Genomic DNA, 26,971 nt, shown 5'->3' with positions numbered 1-26,971 from the left:
TTTATCAGACATTATTGTATATAATTTTTTTATTGATGAATTCTCAACAGCAGCCATCTTATACTCTTAAAGTTCTTTAAAAGTCTATAAAAATTTGGCATCAGTTACAGTGTGCAAGAAGGAAAATAACCAATCAATAAACAGTTAGCACTGGATATTTTCAGTGCACATTCTAACCCCAGGAAACAAAAGAAGCATTTCTCTTGTGTTGCAGTTTGTCACCTTCCCAGCAGAGACCTGTAGATTTACACAGGAGGCGAGACAATCCCAATCCAGTCTTCAAACATCTCAATCATCCAGTCTTTTTCCTTGATCCAACTTATCACTTATCCTCACAGATCACAGCAGTTTCACCAGGATGCTCTGTCTTCAGTTTTTTGCGAGCTGGCTCTCCCAGGAGCAGGGCTGTGCAGTGCTCCAGGGACTGGGCAATGTCATCAATTGTCCACTTGTCCTCGTGCAGGGCGTGCTCCTCCAGCGTGAACGGCCCCTGCTTGGTGCGCGTCAGCTCCTGCACCGAGGCACAGGTGGAGAGCTCTGCAGCAAAGGAGGAAAGAGGGATTGGACAAAGCACATGGATAGACTTCCAAAGTGTAACCACTTCCAGCTCACTTGAAATGTATTTTTGTATGCAGCCTTTTACATTATTCTGCTTTGTTTGACAAGGAAGGTCATGAAGATTTACAAAGATTTATCACCCGTTTATATCTTCTTAAATTTGACCCAAGGATCTCCTTTGATTTCAATAACTGTCCAGTGTAGTAAAGAGTTCAGAATCTGCCAGAAAGCTGTCAAGAATTTTCCCAGATTTAGATCAGAATGGAAAGTGAGGAAAAAATGTCATAAGATGTAAGCAGAACACTCTGCATTCTCAAGTGACCATGAGCTATTTTTCTACACATTTTGAGGCCTTAGCACCTCTTGCCTTCAAGAGGTATTTTTAACATTTTTACCCTGTGCTGCCTACAAGTATAACAGAAACTAAGATAAGGAAAAATAAAAAATATATACAAATGTTCTCCTATGTTAAATACCAGCAGGACATAATTACATATCAAGAAGCTACAAAACATAACAGCAACAAGCACTGACTTGTAAGCACGCAGGTACACTAAAATATTCTCTCCCATCCTTTGTGATGCAGGAAGGTTTTTACTTCATTTTAAATTTTTGGAAAGAAGCCAGTCACAGACAGACTTTATCTTGGTTTTCATTAAAGGGCTAAGGGCAGTTACAGAAACTTGGACTTGCCTAAGCACAAATAACAACATTGAAATTCATAGGGTTGCCCCATATTACTTGCTTTCCTGCAAATGTATCATTAAAAAAAAAAAAAAAAAGTTAGAAATGGATTATCTATTCTCCATCATGCAGTTTGATAGATACAGGGCACAAGACAAATAACCCTGTGGGAAAGCAAAACTATTCACTGCTCAGGCAGAGAAGCAAGAAAACACTCGAAAAATCATCACCAGTGTGGAAGTCTTTCCAGCAGATAGGGTTTATTATGTACATAGTAATGTTCTGTGCAATCTGTTTTCAAAATGTGATGAATAATGTTTAAAAAGACAGTATCTTTCTTCTTCGCATCCTTAATCTGAGTTAGCTTTAACACATGAAAGAGGGAGGAAAAAAGTCCCCCCCTTTGCCTTGCATTATCTTGCTCAGTGCTATTGCTTGCTCCATTTTTATCAGCTCGCCCCCAAGGTCCCTGGCAATTATTTAGCCATCATTCCCCCATGCCCCTAAGGAAATTACCTGAGTATATAAAAACAAGTGATAGCACTACAGTTCTGCAAAATAACACACAGGTCTAGTTACTTGAGATATACAGAATGACAAATTTTTTCCATAAACACACACTTGTTCCTTACATTGTCATATGTTTTTTTTCATGCCTACCTTTGCCAATGTCATTGACCAGGCTCCTGACATAAAAGCCACCACCACATTCAACATCTGGAATGTTAAAAGTGACATGGTAAATTGCCAGTGCCATGTGAAATCTACTTTACATAGAAGCCATGCCCTGACATAAAAGTAGAAATGCGCTAAGCAAACAACCCAGTGATAAAATATTTATAGGATGCAACATCAATTATTCATCCTGGAACATATGTGAGGGTGAAATTGCTAAGCTAGACAGGAGGGAAAGCAAATAAAATGGCAACTGTACCAACTCACCAGAATTTAAGTACTGGCTATGGTATGTTAAGAAATGCTTCACTCCTATTACTTTTAAGCATTTCAGGTTGATTCCATATTTCTAATTATGAAAGCAAGTTATTTCAAGTATAGCCTAAACTGTCAGTGCTTTTCAAATACTACAGACAGGCAGCTCCATTAAAATTTTAAAATTCACCTTTAACTTCCCCTGCTCTCTCAGCCTTTCCCTTCCCCCTCTTCCAGTGATCAGCTGCTTGTCAGCCAACCATAAAGTAAGGGCTGAAGTCACACAGCACTGAGTTCTGTCACTCATACCTGCTCATCATAAAACATCTGGTCCATCACAGGACTGGGGATCAACTGGGTAGATAGATCAATGCAAGGCATCATCTTCACCTTAGAGCAGTATTAAACATTTAGAAGAGTCTTTTTTGGTTTATTTACTAATATGCTTCTTAATGTACTACCCAAGTTTCTTGATGAATGACAGAAGGAAGAATAAGATCCTGCTTCCTCAAAAAGAAAGGGGTCTGACAATAACTGCAACTGGTCCTGGAAGAGATGGCAGCAGGTCTGGGAATCTGTGTGAAAGAATGGCAAAGTGAAGGAAGCAGACCTGAGAGAGGAATGAGCTGGAGGCTGCAAAATCGTGGACAGATGCAAATAATCCCCTGACCAGTCTCTCAGAATTTTGCCTCACTGAAAGATTAGATATAATCAGCTTAACTTAAAACCAAAATACAGTGCTTTTAATACAGAGTGAAAGTCTCTGCACATGGGCTCACACCAAAATAAGCAGCTGAGTGAAATGAAACCCATTTCACTCTCTTAGTCCCATTCTGAGTGTAAATAAACATTAACAAGCTGGGAGCACTGCTCTATGTAATAATCTTTGACCTTTACCCAGCGTGAACAGTGGTGGCTGGAACTGCTGGAGAGAAAGGCTGTACACTCTCACTGGCCGAGCAGGCTTTGCTTCCACTGCTTCCCCTCTCTTCATCAGAGTTGAAAGCCTTTTTCCATCCTTCTTCAAAGCAGAATAGCTGATCAGACAGAGCATGAAAATGTGTGTCATACGGTTGTAATAGAACAGGCTTCCCATTCTCCAGATCCTGGTAATATTCTACTAGGGTAGCACACATTTTACTGCTCTCCAAGTACTCACAAAAACCCACAAAAACTCAGCAAGTGCAGCTGAAATCTCTTGGACACGGAATCATCCCATTTACCAGTAGCTACATAAACCAGAAAACAAGAGTTGGCCTTGTATTTCTCTCTTGCTGTACAGATTTAAAAGCATTTTATCACTCACTTTGCAGTTTATGAAATAAAAGGGTTTCTATAAGGGTTACAACATTGCAGCTGCCTCTAGCATCTCGTGTCTCAGAAGTCAGCAGTGTTTCAGTGTTATGTCGAGCTGAGCATTGGGAGCCACTCAGGCAGCTCCTCTAATTCTACATTGCACCTTTCCTTGTCCCACAGCAGGGTCTTTCCTGAACAGCAGCTGCCACATTCCAGGATGTTTAGGGAACCACTACAGACCCACAGAAATTGATTTCACTGATTACATGGAACTTTACCAAATCTCTAACTTTAGTCACCACAGAAAGATGAAAAGAAAAATGGAAAAATCCAAAAGGATCTTGCTCACAGTATTAGAGGGCAATTTGAAACAGGTCACATAAAGCAGTACACATGGGGCATTACTGACCTCACAGGGCTCACACTGGAACCAAGTAAGTGACACATGGCAAATGCAAAGGAAAGCAGGCTAACTTAAACCACCATAAAAGCCATCTGTCACAAGCTAAGTCACGCACACTGCCAGCTACTATGGCTCACCTGACCAGATGAAATTTGCTAAACTACAGAAGCTCAGTCATTAATCACTCACTCATACTCTAAGTTTTCAATAAACTAATTCAAAGTCATTTAAGGCACTTCTACAAAGATGTCAGTGAGACTGGAAGACACAAGACATGCCCTGCAAAGCTGTTTAAGACTTTTACTACTTTACATTTACCAAAAACACCCACAGACTCCAGGTCACCATTTGTGCTGGGTCTTCAAATGGGCATGACCTGCACTTGCAAATGTTAAACTCCTGACAGCCTGGCCTCTATCCTCTTGTCAAAATGTGTCTTAGTACTTCTGAGAGAGCTGACTTCTGCTGGCAGGTCCTGACAGCCAAACACAACTGTCAAGAGTGTCTGAATAGCATGGAACTTACAGTGGGGGAACTTGCATGATTTCCCCTGTGAACTTTTGCAGAACATTTTCAAGATCTCCTTTTGTTACCTGGTCTGTGGAAAGAAAACAGTCAGTATGTTAGTATTGATTATTCACATGGCACTAATGGCATCAATCACATTCTGCAAGCAGACACAAGAGTTCCCTCTCTTCAGAATTTAGATGGGGTGAAAAACACCAAAGAAAAGAGATAAAAAACAGATTGTAGGCAGGAATGTGAATTATCACAAAAGGAGTGGAACAAGATGTCCAAGGTGATCAGGAAAATCTGGATACTTTCAGAAGGGCAGAAATCCTCTTTAATGTCTTCTTTTGTAATTCCCCTCTCTTGAGGCTGCAAACTCATCTTTATTGGAAACTATATAAAAGCTACAACATTTGGAATATTCTTATTTTTTTAAAAAGCACCAAAAAGAATAAAATGCTCATCTAACCCTGGGAACTTCTCTCTAAGAGAACCTAACTGCAGGGAAAATTACAACAGATTATTAGAGAACAAAACCACTGGTGTAGAAAAAGACTTTATCTGAAAGAACACATCAAAATTTCCCTGTCAAACAACTAACCTGCAAATGTACTCTGGGGTATAGTTATACATTGAGTAATGCAGTTGTACTAACAAAATTCTGTAAAAGAAAGACAGCTGGTTTAGGCAATGTACTTTCTTTTAAGAGTACACATAGACATCTGTCCCACTTTTATTGGATGACTATAACCTAAGTAGCTGATTGCACTGGTCTTCTGAAGCTCTATTCAACAGAAATTGCATTCATCCCTAATTTTTTTAGAGTGCAAACACAAGATCTGTAATCACAATGCACTTCAGTGCATTTCTACTGTCTAGGGTTTGACTAGCCCTGTTCCTCATAAGTAATATTTAATTAGTGTCATCCCTGCTAAGTCAATAGCATTCTGGAACATAAACCAACCAAATTTATTTATCAAGCCTTTGTTGTATTTTGAAACGGATATTTACTTGCAAACCTTAAAAGCCAGATGTACTTGATGCTGTAAGTAAAATAGATGAGATTTCTTTTGGCAGCAGCTCTGGGAGATGATCCTGTGGTTCCTCACTTCTATAAAGCACACTTTGCAGCCTCAAGAGAACGTGCTGTCCCCAAGCAGCTGTCCCAAGATGTGTTATTAACAGCAAGGTTGCAAAGCACAAGGCACAAAACTCCAAGATGCTGAGAGAGACCAATTTACATCAGAATACGGACTAGGAACAACAATATCAATTGTACAGTAACTCTGGCTCTTCTGTAGAGTTTCTTACACTGTTATTTCCATCTTGTTTCTATTTAGCAACATATCACAACAAAACTACACGGTGGAAAGTCAGCATGACCTGGCCCCATGACAGTGATCCTGTCAGCCTTCTTGTGAACCCCAGGCTGCTTCAGGTTAAAATTCAGTATTTTAGCACAAGTGCCCCTTGGAGTTCTCCTTCCAATCTTCACCTCATGAACTGCATTTGTGGCCAGGACATTTAATGAGACACCTGAGTTCAGTTCTGGCTCTGATCTCATACTTCCCTTGACAAAGAGGTTACATGTGGCCTCTGAGGAAGTCACTCATGATACAGGCAAGCTCTGTCTCAGAGGAAGAAAAAGACCCCATGTGAAGAATTATGCATTAAGCCATTAACAAACAAGAGTTTTGTCGTGTGTTATCAAAGTAAATATTTACAGATGCATTTGCTAAGATCTGGTGTGCTGTTGAGCACTGGTGACTATTGACTGATTTTCCTCCTACAAAGGAAGGAAAATAAAGTTACCAAACCAAAAGGTGCCATTTGTGCCACAATCTCAAAAAGCCTTCACTGAAGGGTGATTCTGCCCTGTGCTTGTTAACAAACTCTCTCCAAAAGAGAACACAAGAATTATCTGTGACAGCGTACCAGAAGTTTAGCAAATGACCTCAATTAAGTCTGACCCAGCACAAATTATTTGAAAACAGACAAGCAGAATCCTGAAAGGACTACATTTTCCAAATGATTCAGGTAGCTTTATTAAACATATATTTCAGCATAATCATCAGAGACCTGAGAAAAGCCTAATTAATTTTGTTCTCCATGTCTGGATACAGCCTGTAGGCAGCTAGGAGGAAATGGGTTTCAGAATGTACATTCCTGTACACAGCTACAAATATTAAAAAAGCATCAGAGGAATACGAAATGCTACTTGCTTCCAAAATCAGCATCTGACAGCCTGGCAGCAGTATGAAACCATAGCCTAATTTCCCATGGAAATGCAAACTTATTGTCTGGTAAAAACCAAAAAAGCTACAAGAAGTTCAGAAAGGGTTAAAAGCAAAGAGTTCTCTTCAGTATATCCTGACATTGTGACTAACTGTACAGTTTGCTTCCTAAGCTGCTGTCTAGGGACACTTTGAGGACTAAAATGTAACACTTCCTTACAGTTAATATAGCTAGCAACTTTCTGCAGGCACTCTCCTCTTATGTTCCAATGAAGTCACTCAAGAAGAGTCTTATACATCTTGCAAACTGGTTTAGTGCCCTTTCTTTGCACTATGGCCCAATCCTGGATGATGTTGGCACTCCAGGATTTATATTCCCTTGCTCCACTTCTCCAAGGATCCCTGTAGGTGTCAAAAGAAAACTGAAATTCAATTCAAACATCTGGTTTGCCTTTTCTTGGAGTACCTTATTAGGGTTACAAATTAGGGACGGTGGGCCAAAGAGAGTATCCTGCAGAAAACCAAACTGTTCTGGAGAAGACACTGGAAAAGATGAGGAATACAAAACATATAAGTACCATGGAGAGCAAAAAGGGAGTATCCATGTTTTTTTCTTTCTGAAGAAATCACATTTGACTGATTTGCACCAACATGGAAAGCAACTGAGACCAATGTCACAAGCATTTCTTTCAGCTGTCACTTCAGGCAAAAGGAAACTGAGCCCCAAACAGCCCTGCCCCAGCAATGCCAATGCTGCTCCTCATCAGACCACGTGATGAACTGGACTGTGCAACTGATCTCAGTTTAAAATGACAAGCAACTCAAAAAAAAGGGGATATTTTTAAGCCAAATCAGTTCCCCAAGCACACAGCCTAACAGAAAGGTGGTGCACTGAAAGCACACACCCTAACAGAGGTGGTGCAGAGGTGGGAACTGCTGTAACAGGAGCTGCCAGAGAGAGAAACACACAAAAAAACCCAACACTCTAAATTCTGTCTGCAGTAAACAACACAAAATGAAAAAAGCAAAACTAGTGTTTCATAAAATTTATTTTTATACAGGTAAATACCAAGAAAGGGAATCATCACTTCATTCAACCACATGAGTTATTGGCAAATCTAACACCATGAGCATGCTCAGGCCTCCAGAAGCTTAGACACTTAGAGCTTAATCCTGAAGCATAAATAAATGATCCAACATCTCTGAATAACACTGTCTAGTAATTAACACTATCTAGAATGTGGACAAGAAACTCATGCTTGCCTGCCTCATGAGAAAAGGAAAATTGCAAAAGAAAGGAGATTGGAAGTGAGAAATAAAAGCCAGGCTTTTCATCATGCCATTAAAAAAGATTATTTACTTCATGTACCTATTATCAGGTATAAAGAATGTCAGACATGTAGAGTTGCTAAGCAACTGGTTACCTATTATTTTTTAATTTTTTTCCCCAAGGTTGTGAAAGAACTAATAAGAAATACATTTACTGCATTACTACATTATTTCTAAGATGACCAGCAATGCCACAGTCAGGATGAGTTCTGAAGCCTTAAACCTTTGCATCGTGCTCTGTGAGTCAGAAAATTTCATTTATTAAAGATGTAAGCAAGACCAAGATCTGGAAGATAGCCATATGTAGAATGTAGTTTATGCCATCCTCATTAAATGTTAAGCAGTCTGTAGGTGATGTGGTGTCCTAGAGAGAAGATCCAAGTACTTTATTCCTCCACTGGCCTTAAAGGGTTTTACTAAAAGAGGACTCCTGGGACTACACTCTGAGAGAGGAAAATGTTACTGGACACAGCACATCATTTGTCAGCCTGTCAAAGATTTAAAATGACACAGTCCTGCCCAATTCTATTTCCTCCCTCCTAATCTAATGCCTGGTTTGTTTTTTTTCCAGCAGAAATGAACACTTGCGTTGGACATAATTGCATGAAGCTGGCTTGAATTATATGAGCACTGAAGTTGAAGATGAAATAATCTTAGTTTAATTTCACATTTAAACTTAATTCAGAGTCCCAAACATCTCTTCCGCTTTCCTATGACAGAAACCACTTATGCCTTCAAATTGCATCAAGTGTATAGATACATTTATGCTTACCATAAGGCTTTTCTTCAGTTACTTTTCCTGTAGCATCTAATGTATCAGTAGCCTTGCCCAGCATTCCAACGGCAGTGTACTTCTGGGAAGGAATAAGAGAGATTAGTGAGTCAGGTCTTCAGTGTTGTTTCTTAGGGTTTTCTTTCTTTTTTTCTTATTTTTTTAAGATAAAGACTGCAACTACCAATTACTTCAAATCAGAACAAGAAGAATACTGCCTAAGTGGTAAATCCAGCAACTCTGGGTAAGCAAAAAGTCAAGATGAAAAAACATGGAATCAAGCAAAAAGTAAATCCTGTATTACATGTGACTGTGATTTCAGTTTTAGAAACCCAAGGAAGAAGCAACATGGAATCTAATTTTTACTACAAATACATCAATACCATAAAGAAAATAATAGGGTAGTAAAATCAAAGTCTCTGTGGGGTGTCATATGTCACGGTTGAAGCAAGGCACAGAGGAGTACCTTTCCCAGACAATTTTTCTGTTCCTTTGCACATAAAAAGACACCAAGACTTTCACTTGTGAAAGCAAAATACTCACTGCCAAGACAAAGCATTACAATGGTTCTGCCATGAAATGCAGGAATATGCAGTAGCCTGAAGCTGCAGTTTTAACTCCTGGGATCTGGTAAGGACCTTGTGACCACCACAAGGAGTTCAAGGTCATTGAGTAACATCTCTGCTCACTGTGAGTTCTCTGAATATTTGTTTCAGGTTTTTCAGGGTTCATCTCTAAAAAATTCTTGAGTGTATGTGTCTGTAGTTTGGAAGAAGGAATCAACCTGACCCCAGGACAGCAGCTCTTGTCCTTACATTTCACCTGATGCCCTCCTTTCCCACATTTTCACCCTAAGAACTGCCATGCTCTGAGCATACAGCACAACCTGCTGAAGCTGACAGAGGCTTCCCCGGCACCAGCTGCTCCATGACTTGTCACAAAGCTGTCAACACACCAAGGCTCATTCTGTAACATGAATCTGAGCCAAGTTTAGGGACACCATCAATGGTTTGACCCATTGCCTATCCCATTCCAGTCCCCTCAACTTCCCTATGGTAAGTCCACAGGCCTTCAAATAAAGCCTGGGAGAGAAAAATCAAAGTGTTCCTCTATTTCCAGTAAGGTTCCAGTGAACTTACTCCCAGCTGAACTAATACAAATCTGAGGATGTATCTTTTAGAAGCTGGCTGACCAAACGCTACTGGAACACATCCAAACAGGCATAAGCACTAACATTTTACTGTGAGATGCAATGCATCCTGCTTCTTGTACTTGCAAAGTACAAACAAGCTCAAGTAATAGCAGTGTAGGCATACAAATCACACCCACACCACTGGACTAGTAAGACATGCCTTGATTTTGTTCCATGTGACAACCTGCCACTTCAATGTATTTCTTCAAGCCACTGCTGCAAAATGGAAGCAGCAGAAATAGTCAGACAAAAGGCAACAGAGTGCAGACCTGAACATAAAAATAACTGTATTCTTTGCCTATTTCATGTGCTGGACTGGGAATACAGAGAATTTTCTTCATAGTAGCTGGTATGAGGCTATGCTTTGGATTGATGCTGAAAACAGTGCTGATAACATAGATGTTTCCATCACATTTACTAAACAAGCTTTATCACAACCCATGAGTTTCACCTTTTTCTGATTCTGTCCCCATCCCACTCCAAGAAGTGAGCAAATTCCTGAGTGGTGTTTTAGCTGCCTGCCAGGCTCAACCACAGCACCACATTAGGGCCATGTTTTCCCTAAACATTGCAGACTTCTGGCAACTCTGCAAAATTAGGTATATCAAAATAAAATTCTTCAAGTTTACACACTTCTGGAATTCATGAAAAAAGAAGCTAAAGAAAGAATGGATGAATGCTGCTCCACAACAAATATTTAAATTAACTTTAAGGTATATTATCTTTTACTACTATATTAGCTGTTAGGACCATAAAATTGATTGTTTTCTGACGCATTTAATGATCTGGTTCTGAACATTTAATTGCATTGCCAGAAATACACTATTCAGCACCTAACCTAGAGGTTAATAAAAACACGTGAGCAGATCATCATTATCCTAAGCATGATGAATGATCTTAGCACTTCAGTAAAATTCTAAATATGACAATTTAAAAACTCACACTCTTGTCTTCTGACGTTTCCAAATCAAAATACTCATAGTACTTCAGTTTAAATTACTTCTTTTCCTTTAATTCTGGTTTTGGTTATCTTGCTTTAGGCTATCTATTAAAATAACATGCTGTATTTGACCTGCCAGCAATAGAGAGATAATGTCTCATCTGTTAATATGTAAACACGAATGGCATGAACAATACAATCCAAATCTCAATATTTCCCCTTTAATTTCTACAAAAAGAGCAAAAGGGTTTACAGTTTGTAAAAAGAACATCCTTAAATGTTAGTCACAAATCCCCATTCCTTACAGGAGCCTTTAAAGATTCACAAAATACTCAAGCCAGCAATGCAATAATCTGCAAAGGAGGCTGTAACAGGGTAGGAAATTAAGAATTACAGTTGGTTTATGATCAGTCTCTGGAGTGCCCTTGGCCGTCTACAAGTATATATCATAATTCTTACTTGTCACTGGATAAGGTTTACTTCTTCCCCTTTGGTAGGATGCAAAACCTGGAGGTTGTAGAAGATAATACAAGAGTCCAGAATTCTGTGTCAAAACTCAGCATTAAAACTCTTTAGACTCTCACTCACACTGCCCTCAGAAGCACCCAATGGATTCTGAGTCATTTAATAAGTGTTCAGTGACCTTTTCTCACCTGTGCTGGTAATCATTTATTTCTTCCAGTTTTATGAAATACATCTAGGGGCATTTTCCCTGTACTCTCAAATTACACATCACTGCAGGAACACAGACAGAAACTGCTCACAACGCTCTGCCTTCACCCACTCAACCCAAAACAAAAAAAGCAAGGTAGTAGGTGTTGTAGGCAGTGGCAAAGCCTGACAAGTGCAGACTGTGACAGAAAGCACCCCTATACTGCAGCTCCTTAGAGAAACATCCTGCCAGTCAACAGACCCTACATCCCTGCCCTCTACTCAACTCAAGAAACCAGGACCCAAATCATTTAAAGATGAAAAGCAGCACCTCAACTTCCCTATGGATCGCACAGCATGCAAGTGCAGCACATTAAAAGATGAGATCCACTGTTCCTAGTCACGACTTGCAAGTGCTGCAGCATTGTGCCTTAATTCCAACACAGAACGCTGGGCTGGTCCCAAAGCAGAGCCTCACAACTGTACAACAGCACCCTGAGGACAAACAGACCTTTCCAAAACTATCCTGCTTGGGGGAATGGCTGTGTCTCTCAGCCAGTCACAAAACCATTTTCTTGAAAAAAAGAAAACCATTATGGCAAGTGAAACAAAAGGCAGCAAAGTGACCAGAAGCCCTTGAGTATAAGCAGCTCCACCATTCCCAGCAGTGAGAAGAAAGCCTTGAGAAGATACTTTACAGTGACAATCCACTGCACTCTGTCAATGATAATGCACAAACTGTGTCACACAGACTGGGGGATGTGCTGGATGCAACCTCAAAAAGACCAGACACACAGTGAAATGCCTGGGTGGTCGTGCATCTGCACCATACTCATAACCAGAAAGAAATATACCATCAAAAGCCAGCACTGGATAAAAAAATAGGATTACAGGAATCTATAAGAAACTAAATACAAACCTCTACTAAATCTCACAGGTCTTGGGAAGAGGAATTTTGTTTTAGTGTCACAACCACAGGGCACAGTCAACATTCTCACAAATAATAAACCATATGTTTACCACAGTATTTTTAATAAGAGGGTAGCTATAATTTGGCATTTTTATTTTCACACCCAGTTTCAGAAAAAGTCCTTAGACTAGCACTGAAAGAATATCCATAAAAAGAGAGAGAATAAAGGCAAAACTTTATCAGCATATATATTTAACTGGGAAAGGGGGAAGAGGAGGAAGAGGAAGAAGAATCCCCTCCCATTTCAGGGGCTGCACAACCCCACCTGGGGGGGCTCCAGGAGGCTGAAGCCCCTGGGCTGACTGCCAGGCAAGTCTGCCTTACTTATCAGTGCAAATGCCAGACAGACCATGCAAGAGAGCTTCTCAGTTTTAAATGTTGAGACATCAAGGTTTTATTTGGAAAGAAGCCAGAGACTTGAAATCTTAAATTATAACGTGTTTTAAAAGCTTCTTCATACATGGAGAAGCAACACTTTAGAAGAGCTAGACAGAACCACAAGTAATTACGAAATAAGGTCACCAGTAGCTGTCAGGAAGATTTTAAGATGGCTCCCACTACAAGAATTTCCCAGGCAAACAGGGAAACTTGGAAGAGGGAGTTCATGAGAGTTCATCCAAGGATGACCCATTTTCTAATCACAGCAGCAACTGAACACAGAAGTGCAAAAGGAAAATAAATAAGTTAAGGCTACAATCCCCTGTGCAAGAGACTGAAAGCTGGGAAAGAGAAGTCATATTAAAGAGAAACAGAAATTCAATTTATGTAAACTGATGTCTGCGTGTGGTTAACAAGTTTTAACATAAACAAACATAAAACAAGTGCTCTAGAGAACCTGATGGAAATCGGGGGGAGCACACAGCAGGCAAGCACTGATCAGAATTAGTGCTCCTGTGCCAAAACCATTTGCCCTGCACTTACAGATTTGTAGACTTAGGCCACCGAGACAGTGAAGAGGCCTTAAACTCTCAGTTTTGTAATGACAGTCAGTTTGTGTTCAGTGATTTCTAAAGCACAAATAGACAGTTCTGGATTTAATATTTACAGAACTTATTTTGCTGTTTGTATAACATTAGCAGCTACCAGTGGTTTCCAGTATGCTAATTATCCACCAAAATGGAGAAGTGCATGAGGTAGACAAATAAGCTGGAAAAAAACCCAAGGGTTGCCATAGTTTCAATTATTTTCCAAAACAAAGCACACTCACTAAGCAGATTCCAATATATAAAAAGCACAGAGCCCTAATCTCTTAAAAGCAGGTTGCACAGAGGGCAAAATAAAGACTGCAGGATAAGGGAGGAGTTTCATGTTTTATAATAGAGAAAATTCAAAATTATCAAACAGCAAACACGACCTTTTGATATGCATAAACATTTACAACTTCTCTACCATTCATTTTTTTCTCCTAAAAGAAAAAGCTGACTTTGTGCTAAGCCTGCACTAAATTGCATTTAGTGCTTAGTGCTGGATGCTGTAATTGTACTGTCACTGCTGAAGAACTATCTGATCTTTACTTTGGGGACTAACAAGATTTTCTGATCTCTTATGTCAGCTTATTTTAAGGACTTGAAACATTATGGGATGACTAGATTTTTCATGTGAAGGAAGGACTAGAAACCCCTCTAACAGGAACCTAACAGAAGATACTTTGCCTGTAGTTCAGGGAAACGTTAAGGTATTAGCTAAAATCTGTATCAAACTTAAATTTAGGAGTCAGAGGGAGTGCAGGAAAGGGGTCAGGTGGGAGAACAGTGCCAACAGTCACAGGAACACTGCATCACCTGAGATAGCACAAGGCCACATCACCTACAAACACAGTGCAGGCTCACAACAGCCTAGAGGGGATGCTGGTTAATGTGCAAAGGTGGCTGTTTGAAACCCACACTTTCTTTATGCAAACCTTTCTGGCAACTGCTCTCTATGGAGACCTCCCTCACACATCTTAATGTCTCAGGTTGGCTCTTAAATGTCATCCTCCGCTTTAATATCTGTTCCATCATTCTAGTACCCATATCATAGATAAAACAAAATAAAGACAGATGACCTCCAAATTCTACTGGGAAACAGAGGTTCAAGGAAATACATAATTCTCTGTCCAGAAATAGAAGACACTCCTTCCAGAAGGGTAAGACTTTATAGCTACATACAAAATCACAGATGAAGTTGAATGCATGAGTCTTTGGCTGAATTCAAAAGCATTGCTAAGGCCAAGATGCAGCAAATTCTAAAAGGCTGTGCAAAGAGCATCTCCAAATTATTAGAAATGAAAAGTAGGGAAAACAGTGTAGACTGCCTAATCTAAACTGGCTACCATTATTTTTATTTTATGTTATTTTTATGAAGAATGAGAAAAAAACCGTACCATGTTGCAGTCTTGATTTTATTAATGAATCCAAGCAAGAACTGCACATGAAGCACAGCCATATGCACAATTATAGAAAGGTCAAGATGGAATAAAGCACCACTGACCTTGTGAATGGAAGAACAGAAAAATCATACCAGAATATGCTCTTAAAATATTCAGCATTTGGGGAGGAAAGAGCAGCACAATGGGTGCAGTCTTCTCAACATTTTCAACAGTTTAAAAAAAGAGTGTGAATATTAATAGAGCATGAAGCTGAGCTATTAATAGATTAGGCCTCTGGGGTATCATAAAAGACTTGAGCACTACACAGCATGTTCAGCCAGCTTACTAATAGTATTACTGCAGTACAGGATGTATCTATAATATCCAACAGCTTCTTCTTCTTCTACAACTTTGTTTTAGAGCTATTGGGCAGGGCAGAAAAGACAAGATACTAAAATCAGCTTCTTCTCCTATAATTGTTAACCAAAAAAGACAGGTTAAAAATGTATCATATGTTTTGCACTAATAAATAATTAAAGAGTTTGACAGTGTGTAAGGCCATTTCATTCCTCCAACATTTTAGCTCTTCCTAATTCTTGCATCTCCCACTATGCAGGCTTAGCATTCTCTCAGTGCAACTTGTTTTGCACAGACACCACTTCAGGCTTTGCTAACACCTTTTACACATTCTCAAAACACATCAAAACTCCATTCACACATTTTCCCAGCCTTCCTTTCTGTAAGCATTTTCCTTTTGACAAAATAAGGAAGACAATCACATTGTCTTAAATGTGATTTCACCAACAGACACTGATCTCCAGTTAATATATGGAGGCATTTGGGGAACAAGAAATTCATTGTCAAAAAGGTAAAATAACACACAGGACAGAAACCAGTGCCAAGTCTGCATATACAACAATGGAGAGCTCCTGGAGTTATAGTACAAAGTTCTGGTTCTGCAAAAACTTCTCAGGTGCCAGAAGTGGTTAAAAAAATCCCACCAAACTATTACAGCAATTCCTAGATGTAGCTGTTAAAGGCTACAGACATTAAGTAGGACAAGTTTCATTAATGGACATCTTTGCACTGAGTTGTGCAAACATACAAGGAAGTATTCCTTGAATGTTTGTACAATAGGATAACAAATACCACAGAACAGAAATGTCAAGACTTCTCTGTCCTACACCTCCATTTCAGGGATGCAATATAGTTCCTTAAAATAGTAACTAAATAGGTGAAATTAAGCAACCAGTACATGTCAGGAAGAATTCACCTAGCCAGTCTACAAGGGCTGAAACACATCCATCTGTCCATGGGTTAACATCTCTCATAAAACAATCACTCCATCTGCAATCTGCCAGTCCTGCTCCTCAAGGAAAACCCATAAAATATCTTTCAAAACAAGCCTGGGAACTAAAATTCATAACTCCACTGGGTTCAAAAAAACCCACGGACTCTAATAGAGATATTGGATTTCAGGCACATTATGATGTTATTATCTCACTAACCCCTCCCTGTGCCACAACATATCATCTACCAGGCTCTCTTATTCCCCTTGCCATCTCCTTCTTCCCTCTTCTACCTCCCTTGTAAGTTAACAATCATTTCTTTGAGCTTGAGCAAAGGTAGTGACATTTTGTGTAGCTACAATCCATTTTCTTTAAATGGGCAGGTCACACTCTGCACTTTACTTGTTACATCTCCCATCTCACTTCAAAAAGAATTCTGTCAGATCCTCGGCCATTCTGGATGGGATACCAAGAACACAGAGGTCTGAGAAGGTAAACCTGTGGCATAAACAATAGAATGAAAAATGACAAGGTGCTGCAGATGAAAAATTTCTCAGGGAAAAAGCTAAACAGCAAACAAACCATTTTCACTTGGATTCCTCAAAAACAAATACTGCAATCTGAAAGCAAAAGCAGATGAACACAAGCAAGGTGGGATCTGAAGAATCATCAAGCTAGCAGAAAGTTCTCCTTGCCTTGTTCCTGGGAGGTTGGCTGATCCATTGTGAACAAATCCTTGCTGCCTAACTCAGGAGATAAAATTGTTTTCTTAATGTATTTTATTAAAGCAGGTAATAAAATGTAGCCTATCTTTGTGAAACAGTCTAGGGATATTACCTATATAACTGCTTGCCCACACAGAATTGTTTGTAACCCATACACATAAGCATTACCTACTTTTTATTTCACAAATGGTCTAAAAAATACCTATTCCACTAAGTTCTAAATAACTCTCTAATATGCTTAATTTTAAAATCTATGGCTTCTATTTTAAATCTGAGAGAGGGCTTGCATTTTCGAACATCTAGTTTTCTGTACCATAACAATTAGTCTAACAAAATTATTACTACTACCCAAAAATCCTGCACTTCCAAGACAATGTTAAAAATACCAGAATCTGAAAAAGAAAACAGAACATATCCCTATGCACTGTGTGAATAAGTGGGTTTGGTTTCACCAACTCCAAAAGAAAGTACAACGAAGCACAGAGCTCAGCTGGTGATAGTCTAGAGAAATTTTTAAGACCAAAACTAAGAGCACACACCACCAAGAGGATCCTTTGAAAGGAAAGTCAACTCAATTTTCTTGCACTTGCAACTCATAAATGAACTGGAGCACAAACACTGAAATACACTAAAAAGAAAAAGCAACAAACCAGCACAGTGAGGCTGTTTAAAATCAAAATTAGAATTTCAAAAGAAATAGGACTTACACCATCATGGTGTGCATGTCAATGTGCAAACACACAAATGTTGGCAGAAGAATAGAGGTCTCAGAGATGCCGAGTTCTTATAAGCCTCCTGAAAACAGACAGACAGAGCAAATAAATCTATTGCAGCTTCTACTAAGAAGGGTCCAGCGGGAGCCCCACTGAATTACTGGATACCAAAAAGTCCAAACGGGCCTTTGGTGTCTAACGAGCTGTAAACAAACGAAGTCACAAGCAAAGGCTTCATTAGTTTTGCTACTTGTAGAGCCACTGGATGTGCTTTCTAATGTGTTACTAATTCATTGAACTCACTGCCAAAAGATGCAAGCAAAGGACTTAATTAAAAAGGAAATTAATTCATGGAGAAAGTTTAAAGTATGACAAGTTAAGGGATAATAAGTAAAAACAGGACAGTAAGGTAAACACAAAAGTTAAAGAAATAACATTGTTTATGGACACTTTGTTCTGCAGGATCTGATGCCACCCCTCCAGAGAAACAATTTTGCAATACACAAGCTGTAATCCCAGAAGCACACTGCAAAAAGTAATTTACATGTCTCAGAAGTTCTGCTCAGTGATTTGAACCAATTCCTGCTCAGACAAGCTCTCTCTCACACCATGCAAGTGTGACTTGCAAGATTTAAAACCTAATCACTGATCTAGCACTCATTTTCTATCCAGGATTCATAAGAACACAAATTTTAACTATCCTATAAAATGAAAGTTGTCACATATCAGGTCACAGATGTATCTTCATTCTGCCCATAATATCTTCCTCCTTTTCTAGGCTTTGAGAACACTTGGAATTTGGGTTTTACTCTACCCACAGATTTGGGTTTTTTTGGTGTTTTGTTTTTTTTTTTTTAATAGTGTCATTCTGGAGAAGCCACAACTTTTGAGATTAAATTTTCTATTTTAATCAGTCATTGCCCAAGCTTGTTTCACCAGCACAAAGCTCTCAAGGAATTTCCTTCACACTGAGCACTTGGGGAGGTTTTGTGCATGTGCACCATGACAAGAAGTTGCATCCTCAGATAAAACCAACATGCCCCAAACTTTCCACTCATGGAGAGGCAGTGTTGCAAGGACAGTTTGATGGAAGTTCTTCATTCACACCAGTATGAATAAAATTCTCTTAAGCTGAACCCAGGTGCTATGTCACTGAAAAATAAGCAAATTAAGCACAGAACTGAAGTCTGAAAGTCTCAGTTATCCATTAAGCCTGTATGTGTTGGGAGACATCTCCCAATGGAAAGTATTAGATTAATGAAGGATTTCATTGCTTTGTACTTCTCATTGTTTTCCTCTGATTAGCCCATGATTATTTCCCTCATTGCTTCTATGTAACAGCACATTCTAATAGATGAGATGTTTTAAATGGGACTACCACTTTGGAAACGGTGCTACCATTTCCTAAACCATTTCTCCCCCAGAAAAAATACACTTCTGCATTGTGTTTGAGACAGACAAATCATAGCTAAGACTGAATTTTTCAGAAACAATTTACCATAATAAATATTGGTCTATCCTCTTCAAGTTAATTTTACTGGTGAAGTATAAAATTTTTTCTCATTCTACTCTGTTTTCCAACATGGTAAAACAAAAAAATCTTTTAAAATCTTGAAGTGCAAAAAGTCCAAACAAGACCAAGTGCAAGTCCCAGAACAAGAAGAAAAAGTGATTCCACTATGGAACATCTATTAAATGCTCAGTATTTTAAATTCTAGATCCAAGAGCATTCAGCTTCTCCTTCTCACTTGGAGCATTTGAAACAACAAAAAGAAAACAAACAAAAGCTAAGCCAGCTTGCACATATTTTTATTTCTGGACAAATATTAAGAATTCCATGAGAAATCTGGAACACTAAGAAGGTATTGCCCTTGGCTGTACATTTCTGTTTGTCTTGAGTTAATTCCTAAGGAGGTCAAACCAATGAAGAACTCAGTTTACACATCAGGAGTAGAACTCCTTGCAGAATGTGTGTGAGTTGCACACCAAGGCATAATGCTCAGAGCTGCCAGAGTCAGGAAAGTTTCACACAGCGTTTGGGAAAAAGTCAGAGCCAGTCCAATTCCTGGCAGAGTCACCATATGGAGTTTACTGCAATACCGTATATTTTGGCCACTCCACAAAGCTCTGCTGCCAGCAATGATAGACTGAACTGTTTCTTTACAAGATGCATTCCTAGAAGCAAGCAGTAAATCCTGGCCAGAGAAGGTCAGACAGCTCCTCTGAATCTTTATAATAACAAAGGGAACAAAAGAAAAACATCACATTTCAACAAACACTTTAGAATCCAAAACAGTGGAAAAAAAATTAAGTAAGAGTAAAAATTCCAAGCACACGGTGTGGAAAGCAAAAAGATACTCAAACCTATTTAATCATTAATTTATCTTGTGATACATTATGAGATGCTGTTGTCAGTGTGGTCAAAAAACCCAACAGGCAGACATCTGTGAGAGATCCTTCAACTTCCTAAAGCCTCACACATTACTGCATGCTTAATTTATTGAAGTACAAATAGAAAACAGGAAGGCAGAGACAGGAAAGGCTCCAAATAAATGCTGCAGATTCCATATCTGGCACAGATTGTCAGGTAGCTCACACAGGAACAGCTGCAGTGGAAGAGCTGCTGAGCTCTGTCAAGATCCATCTTTGCCTCACTGAACCAAGTGCCCAAGAGCCACGTAAAGCCAGGGATGCATCTGCCTGGGGTGGCTCACCAGGCTGCCCCATGGTACATTTCCCCCTCCCTTGCCCCTCAGGAGCAGCTCTAAGCCCTGTGAGCCAGCTGGGAACAAGGTTTGGCTGCATAACCCTGTTTTTGGCTACAGGACTTCACAGTGAAATTGTCAAGGAACCTGAGCATACCCTCTTCTGCCAAAACGGCTGCAAGTACTTCGTCTATCACAGCTGTTTCCACTGTGAACCTCAGCTTAAGAGCTAAATCAATTGCTTTACATGTTTTTAAATCAACAGTTTACACATTTAGCTGTGATGACTTAATTTAGCTGAAGTCAATCTATGACTTCTTTTAACTTCAAAGTTCTTTCAAAGGAGGTGTCAGGTGGTAACTGCTTACATTTCCACTGTAAATCCAGCTGTTTACTGCACATTTCAGAACACAGATGCTTCTGAAATGTACTCATGTAAACCAAATGCCAACCCATTACAGCCAGTGCAGAGACTGGCACTGCCTACCTTGAGTTTTGGATCAGACTCTACAGCTATGTCCTTTTATCCTGGTTGTTTTCTTTTCTCTCAATTTGCCTCTGAGCTGAACTGAAGATTGTCAACCAAATTCTACCTTTAAGCTATCAGTTCAGCAGCTGTAAAAGATCTTAAGTGTTCAGACTGGAAGAGAGTGGGGAAAATAGCAGAACATAAAGCATTATTGACTTTTCCTGCATTTAAGATGAAATTTGGAAGGTTTAATTGATTTCCACATCTGTCATTCTTATCTAAACTTCTCATGTAAAAAAAATGGCTAAACCCACAGGATTTGCCTTGTGAGGAAGGAATCAACACTGGGACATTACTCCTGGGAGTACTTGCACTTTTTTGTCTATGTAACACCTACAGTCTGGGGGAGGTCACCAAAGTAAAATTAACACAGTAAAACTAATCAAAACCAGCAATGAACAAAATTTCCATCTTCAAGGCTCTGGTGTGGATTCTCTCAGGCAGACACAGGGCTTTTGCTACCTTTGGCTTCTCACATGTGTCTGTTGTATTTGTAGAGCATCCCTCTACAACAGCAGCAATGCAATCCAAAACACTCTAAATTCCAAAAAGTACCTCTTAAGGCCTCTTGGTATTTAAGAAGACAGCAAAGAAACAAAGACCATCTGTTACTTTAAGCTAAATAAAAATGAAGTTATCTACACATAAGGAAAATTACCAAAAATCAAACTGTCATCCACAACAACGTCCCCAAAACATCAGTTTCAGTGCTATCTCCATTAGTTTTTCTTTCCTTTTTTCCAATATACTAAATAGTATAGAAATCTTCCTATAAAATGGTAATTTGTTATTTATTAACACTTCTTAGAAAACTGAGACAAACAAAGTTTTTTAAATAACCATTTTGGACATTAAAGTTTGAGTAGCACATTTCTGACTAACTGCAAAAAGGAGCTGAAGTCTACATCTGAACAAAACATGCAGCATGGCTGATATTTGCATGTTGGTTCAGTTCTTTACTGACAGAAAAAAGAAAACCAGCAAACAAACCCCCCTCTTAGAAGTCATTTAGCATTCCTTACCTTGGAACCTGCCAACATAGTCCCCAGCATTTTTGTTCCTTTTCCAATACCAACCACTGCAAAGACAGAAGAAGAAATGCAACTTCAAAACAGCACTGCAGTTCCCTTTTTCAACACCATTCAATACCAAATATTATGCTAGTCAGAAACTCAGCCTTTCATGCTCTGTTAGCATATGAAGAGAGTCAACACTTTTGAGAAAGCATCTCTGATGTTCAAACAACATGGAACTAGTGAAAGGAAAAAGAGTCTAAAGCAAAAGATAAATAACCTTCATCTATTGTTAAAATACTTTAATTCAACTCCTACACTTATTTATCTTTTAATCACCAAAGAAATGGAAAGTGCAATTAACATTGACTCTGATTTGATGAAGGTTATGGCTCACCAATAATGAATGAACCCTTCATTATAAACAAATAGTCCTTTTAAAGGTTGACAGTGACCAAGAGTAATACAGCCAAGACAGCAGAACAGAATTGTTTATCAGACTTGCAGGAAGAAAGTAAAATAATCAAAAGGTTCAAATGCCTATTACTGTGCATGCACAGATTACTGTTGTTTCAATCTTAACACCAGTATTCTAAAAAACAGCAATCAGTCAGCTTTTCATAAAAGAAAGAGACAGAAAAATAGCTCTGTTTATATTTTACTTTAAAGCTTTTTACAAGATGCTTGCCTTTAAAATGCTTTCCTATTGATTTTTCCACACACAGCAATCCAAAGAAAATTTTAGAAGGAAATTAGTTTTGTGTACAACTCACAGAATGTGTGACAGCTTATGTACTTTATTTTAATAAAACTAGAGGAGTGAAGGAAGCTTTCAGAAAAATCAGCTTCATGTCAATCAATAGCCAAGACTGAAAACATCAAATGGATAATGAACTTTGAAAAAACAGTATTTTACTTATGTTCTAATGCTTCTCAATTTTTATGCTCTGAGACTCACTAGATTCTTCCTTGCTCTCAATCACTACTCCTCTTATTCCTGAGGGTTTTCAGTCACACATGGCCTTGTGCTTTCATGCATCTTCAGCTCAACCTGTTCCTGTTGTTTGCCAGATAGGAAAGAGCTGCAAGAAGGCTTAGAAAAGCAGATAAGCACACAGATAAGACTTTATAACCAAGCACTTTTCTTGCAACATGATGACATAACTGAACATAACTTTAACAGCTGAGCTGAAATTTGCTGAAGAGTGTCAAGAGATTCAATAGAATAATTTTAAAGAGACATTGAATGATTTTGTGAACAAGATACTAACAATTTTCTCCATTAATCATCAGCTTATGGAGAATGTGTGTTATTGAACAGTGACACAAACCCCACTTGAGAGATTACACTGAATGTAGAAAGATTTAACTGAATTTTAATTTTTTTATACTTTTTCATGTTTTCTTCTACTGTGGAGGCAGAATTTATTACTGCCATATAAAAATAAGCCAAATAAAATTCCCACTACACACCAAGAAACAGCAATCTGGAACCACAGCCCTAGAGTAATACCAGAAGAAGATATTCACCAAGACTTGACCTTGCCTTTCTCTCACATGTCATAGATCACTGACCTCTGCCTCCAAGGCCCTTCCTCATTTACATTTGCTGTCAGTAAGAGAAGAAATATAAAAGTTTTCTGATAAAGAGCACTGCTCAGTGATTGGCAGCACACCTGGCACACTAAGCAGGACTCTGTATCAATTAATTCCCAGGAACAAAGTTACAGACATGCAGTACATAAAACCTGGGAGACAGCAGTACAGATCACAAATCATGCTTCTGTCCATGAGGAAGGAAAACTTTCTGCTCCACCACTCCATCCTGAAGAGTTATTACTCACAATAACTTGTTTCTCCTGTATCCTTCCCTCCCTCCTCATTACCTTACCTGAACACACAAGAAATCTGGGTACATTCCCTTTCTCACTCCTCTCCAGTTTTGTCCCTTCCAATCTAGCTACCATTGATTTTTTCCTGTATATTCTGTATGGAACTGGAATGACAGACCCTATGCCTTTTTTCAATCCATCCACAGCTAATTAAGGTGATGTGCTTCTCTATCTATACCAAGCACATCAACCCCAAATACTTTTTGTCACGCCATTAGAAGCATGCTTTGGAGACTGCTGGGTACCAGAACAGTTGGAGAAGCAATTTAAAAAGCACAAGTGATTTTGCTTTTCCTATGGATCAATGCTGTTGACTTTGCACAATGAGAAACAGCATGCTCAGAGGGAACACCTGTGTAAAAGGAAAATGTCTGCTTCAGGAATGCACACTGAATTCCCTAGTGAGTGGCCACAGAGTACAGGAAATTCAAACCAAACCAGGCAGTGCTCCATTCTAACCCAAGAATGTCACATTTTGCCATGTTCACAAGTGACAATTACCAGCTACAAACCTCTAGCAACACTTGTAACAACCAACCTGCCCTTGAAGCTGAATTCTTCTGAGAGAAGTCATTCATCAAAACTCAGATCATTTACTTTCAGTGTACACTCAGAGTTGTACCTGTTTATTTTCACCAGCAAAAACGTATTGCTGTTATTTCTCCAAGCCAAGGAGAGCTACGAGGTTATGATCCAACCAAGCTGTAGTCTGCATGTTACTTATCAATAAAACTGCTGGTGACAAAGAATGATGTGGGAATAATCACACCCACAGCTGAGGTTTTAACACCAGCAATTGACACATCCTGTTCTTTAACAAAACAAAAAAATTCAATACATGGATTGATATCAAAATTAAAAGACAAAATATCTTTGAAGATTCTTCTTTATGAAGCAAGACAGGACAGGTACCTAAAAGCTTTTCTGTGCTCAGCTTCGAGAAAAGCAGCAGCTGAATTGTTCTTACACATCTTTTTTTTTTGGTATGTATTAGCAGCTCTAAAAGCTCCCTCAAAATCCCAGAATAGCATTACCTTGAGACAAAATAATTCAACAGAGTATGATGACTATAAATCCCCAGCTTAAGTTAAAAAAGCCATCAATTTCTCAGGTACTTTACAATTCATTACACAAGTGTTTGTATTTTCCCACATGTAATAACCCAGAAGTTGTTTCAGGATTTGGAAGACAGAAGGCAGGAAGGAAGAACACAGCCTTCTGCTAAGAAACATGTTACATGCATGTAGAAGTATATGCACAGGAAATTTAACCCCAACCATTCTTCCACAGTATTCTGTCCTTCCCCCAGAACCTGCCAAGTATATCCCAAATTGTTCTTCCACCCGACTTCACGCAGGCATGAAAATGTCTCCTGAAATCATATTTCGATGACTATAATTATGTTTTTCATTACCCAGGACTCCTGTGGCTGCACTGTCCAAAGTCCCTCCATGTCCAATTTTCAAAACCTGATTTCTTTTGTCCCCTTTTGTTTGCACACCAGCTTCTGCAAATAGAAATTAAAAGGAAGCATTATAAAATAGCCTTAGAATGTAGGAAAAATGGCACACATTTCCAGACTTCTAAAGGAAATAAAAATCAAATATTTAAACTATTAATTAGCAGTGTAGAAATTACTGTACTGCTGAAGATCAATGATTAATTTAAATTTACTCCCAACCTCAAACAATTTGCAAGGTATTTTCACTTACATTCTAATGAAGTCTCACATACTGTTAGAAACAGCTTTTTGGAAAGTATTGGTAGCAAACCCATGAAGTTTCATTAACAAAGCATGGAAGAACCAGCAGCAGAGTTTTCAAAACATCTACTATACACAAGTTTTATGCTATATAATCTGAGCCAATTCTTGATGTATTTACTGCCTTATACTGGGACATGTTTATTTGCATATACACAGCCCTATGGCAACTCTGCAGCGGACTGAACTTATTCACTGCTGCTTTCAACCTGTCAGTGTCCCAACATAGCAAACTTCCTACACAGCTGATGACTCCAGGAATTTTGCAGAATCCAATACCCTGTATTTATTAGTATTAAATATGACAAATGGTCTAAGTTCCTTTATCCATATCTATTATCTCTCAATTTCGGGAACCTGATAATTCCATATAAGGTGTGTGCCTACACTACAGTTCACTACAGAGTAAATCAGGCTAAGCACTCACTAGTCTGAAAGTATGTTCTCACTTCCTCAGCAAGTGCCTAAAAGCCCAGACTAGATGATCAAGTCCCCATACCCATTATTAAAAGAATCTAGGCCATAGCCGCTCACACCTTTACAATGATCTTGAGTTTTTTTTCCCTTAATATCCGACTGCTCAGAAAGAGCAGTTTCTGCAGACTTTGCCCAGGACTTTCAAACTTTTTTAAACACTTTGGTTTTCACTCCTTCGGTGATATTTTTTTTTAGTGGGACTGCAGCAGAACACCCTGCCAGTGCTGTGCCGCAGGGATGCTGCTGGCACTGGTTCTAGCAGATGGGCACACGCTGTCCCTGAGACCCTGGCGCAGCTCTCCAAGCAGCCTGGGATGCCCTGCACAGGACTGCAGGGTCCAGCTCGGCAAATGGCATCCCTCCAGCCTCAGGGCTCGGTCCTGCTGCCCCTCGACCTGCCACAAGAGTCATGTGGTGTCACAGCTCACCGTGCACTGCGACCAACTCTGTCTGCCTGGGACAGTCTTGCCTTAAAGCCCTCCGACGACACAACTCCACCCATCCCAATGACTAATCACACATTCTGTGAATAAATTCCTCCTTTTGTCTAGCCAGAACCTCCCCTGGCGCAGCGGGCCAGGATGCACCCAGGAATGGCTCCATTCTCCAAAGTGGGCCATGCCGTGGCTGTGAAGTACTACCAAAACAAACAAACCCACAAAGAGAAACTAAACCGCGCGTATGCATCGATTTCCAAAGCGCTGAGCAAAGGGTGAAGTGATCTGCCGGGACCTGTAGTTCCCGCACCGCAAGGCCCGCACAGCCCGGCTCCATCCCACAGCCGCGCCGGGCAGGGCACGCCGGGTCCGGACTGTGCGGAGGCGGCGGCCCGGCCTCCGCCGCTCACCTGCCAACAGCCTCTCCTTGAGCAGGTTGAGCACGGCGGCCGAGGTGGGTCCCTTGGGCTTGCGGACGGCGAAGAGCCCGCTGAGCGAGAAGAGCTTCTCGGCGGCGCGGCCCAGCGCGGCGCCGCCCGCCTCCCCCGCCATGCCGCCGGCAGCCGCAGCCGCGCGGGCGGGACGCGAGGGAGGAGCCGTGAGGGAGAGCTTT

The 26,971-nt window shown here is 39.7% G+C and overlaps 1 protein-coding gene across 5 annotated transcripts; it reads right to left on the bottom strand.

The window, feature by feature from the left end:
- Positions 1-26,971, bottom strand: TRUB1 (TruB pseudouridine synthase family member 1). Of its 5 annotated transcripts, none has more exons than XM_030276502.4 (8): positions 26,769-26,970; positions 25,097-25,189; positions 21,800-21,855; positions 8,717-8,795; positions 4,397-4,469; positions 3,064-3,209; positions 1,903-1,959; positions 1-537 (listed from the first exon to the last, which is right to left on the bottom strand). In XM_030276502.4, exons 1-8 carry the CDS (start codon positions 26,908-26,910, stop codon positions 323-325), a joined length of 861 nt encoding a protein of 286 aa, XP_030132362.1. In that variant the 5' UTR covers positions 26,911-26,970; the 3' UTR covers positions 1-322. The 5 variants fall into 5 exon arrangements, with proteins under 5 accessions (XP_030132362.1, XP_030132361.1, XP_002186667.2 ...); XM_030276501.4 differs by having other exon boundaries at positions 8,717-8,798; positions 26,769-26,969; XM_002186631.7 differs by having other exon boundaries at positions 3,070-3,209; positions 8,717-8,798; positions 26,769-26,965.

Source organism: Taeniopygia guttata, chromosome 6 (genome assembly GCF_048771995.1).
Source record: "Taeniopygia guttata chromosome 6, bTaeGut7.mat, whole genome shotgun sequence".
NCBI classification, from domain to species: Eukaryota; Metazoa; Chordata; class Aves; order Passeriformes; family Estrildidae; genus Taeniopygia; species Taeniopygia guttata.
The sequence above is the reverse complement of the archived record's forward strand: the minus strand, read 5'-3'. Positions and strand labels throughout refer to the sequence as shown.

Bases quoted from the DNA above. Each gene is read 5' to 3' on its own strand.
- TRUB1 (XM_030276501.4), bottom strand. From the start codon at position 26,910: ATGGCGGGGGAGGCGGGCGGCGCCGCGCTGGGCCGCGCCGCCGAGAAG. The intron at 1,960-3,063 runs GTCAAAGATTAT...TTAACATTCCAG, and splicing joins ACTGTTCACGCTGGGTAAAG to ATGTTGAATGTGGTGGTGGC. The intron at 538-1,902 runs GTAGGCATGAAA...CCTTTGCTGCAG, and splicing joins GGTCAATGACATTGGCAAAG to AGCTCTCCACCTGTGCCTCG.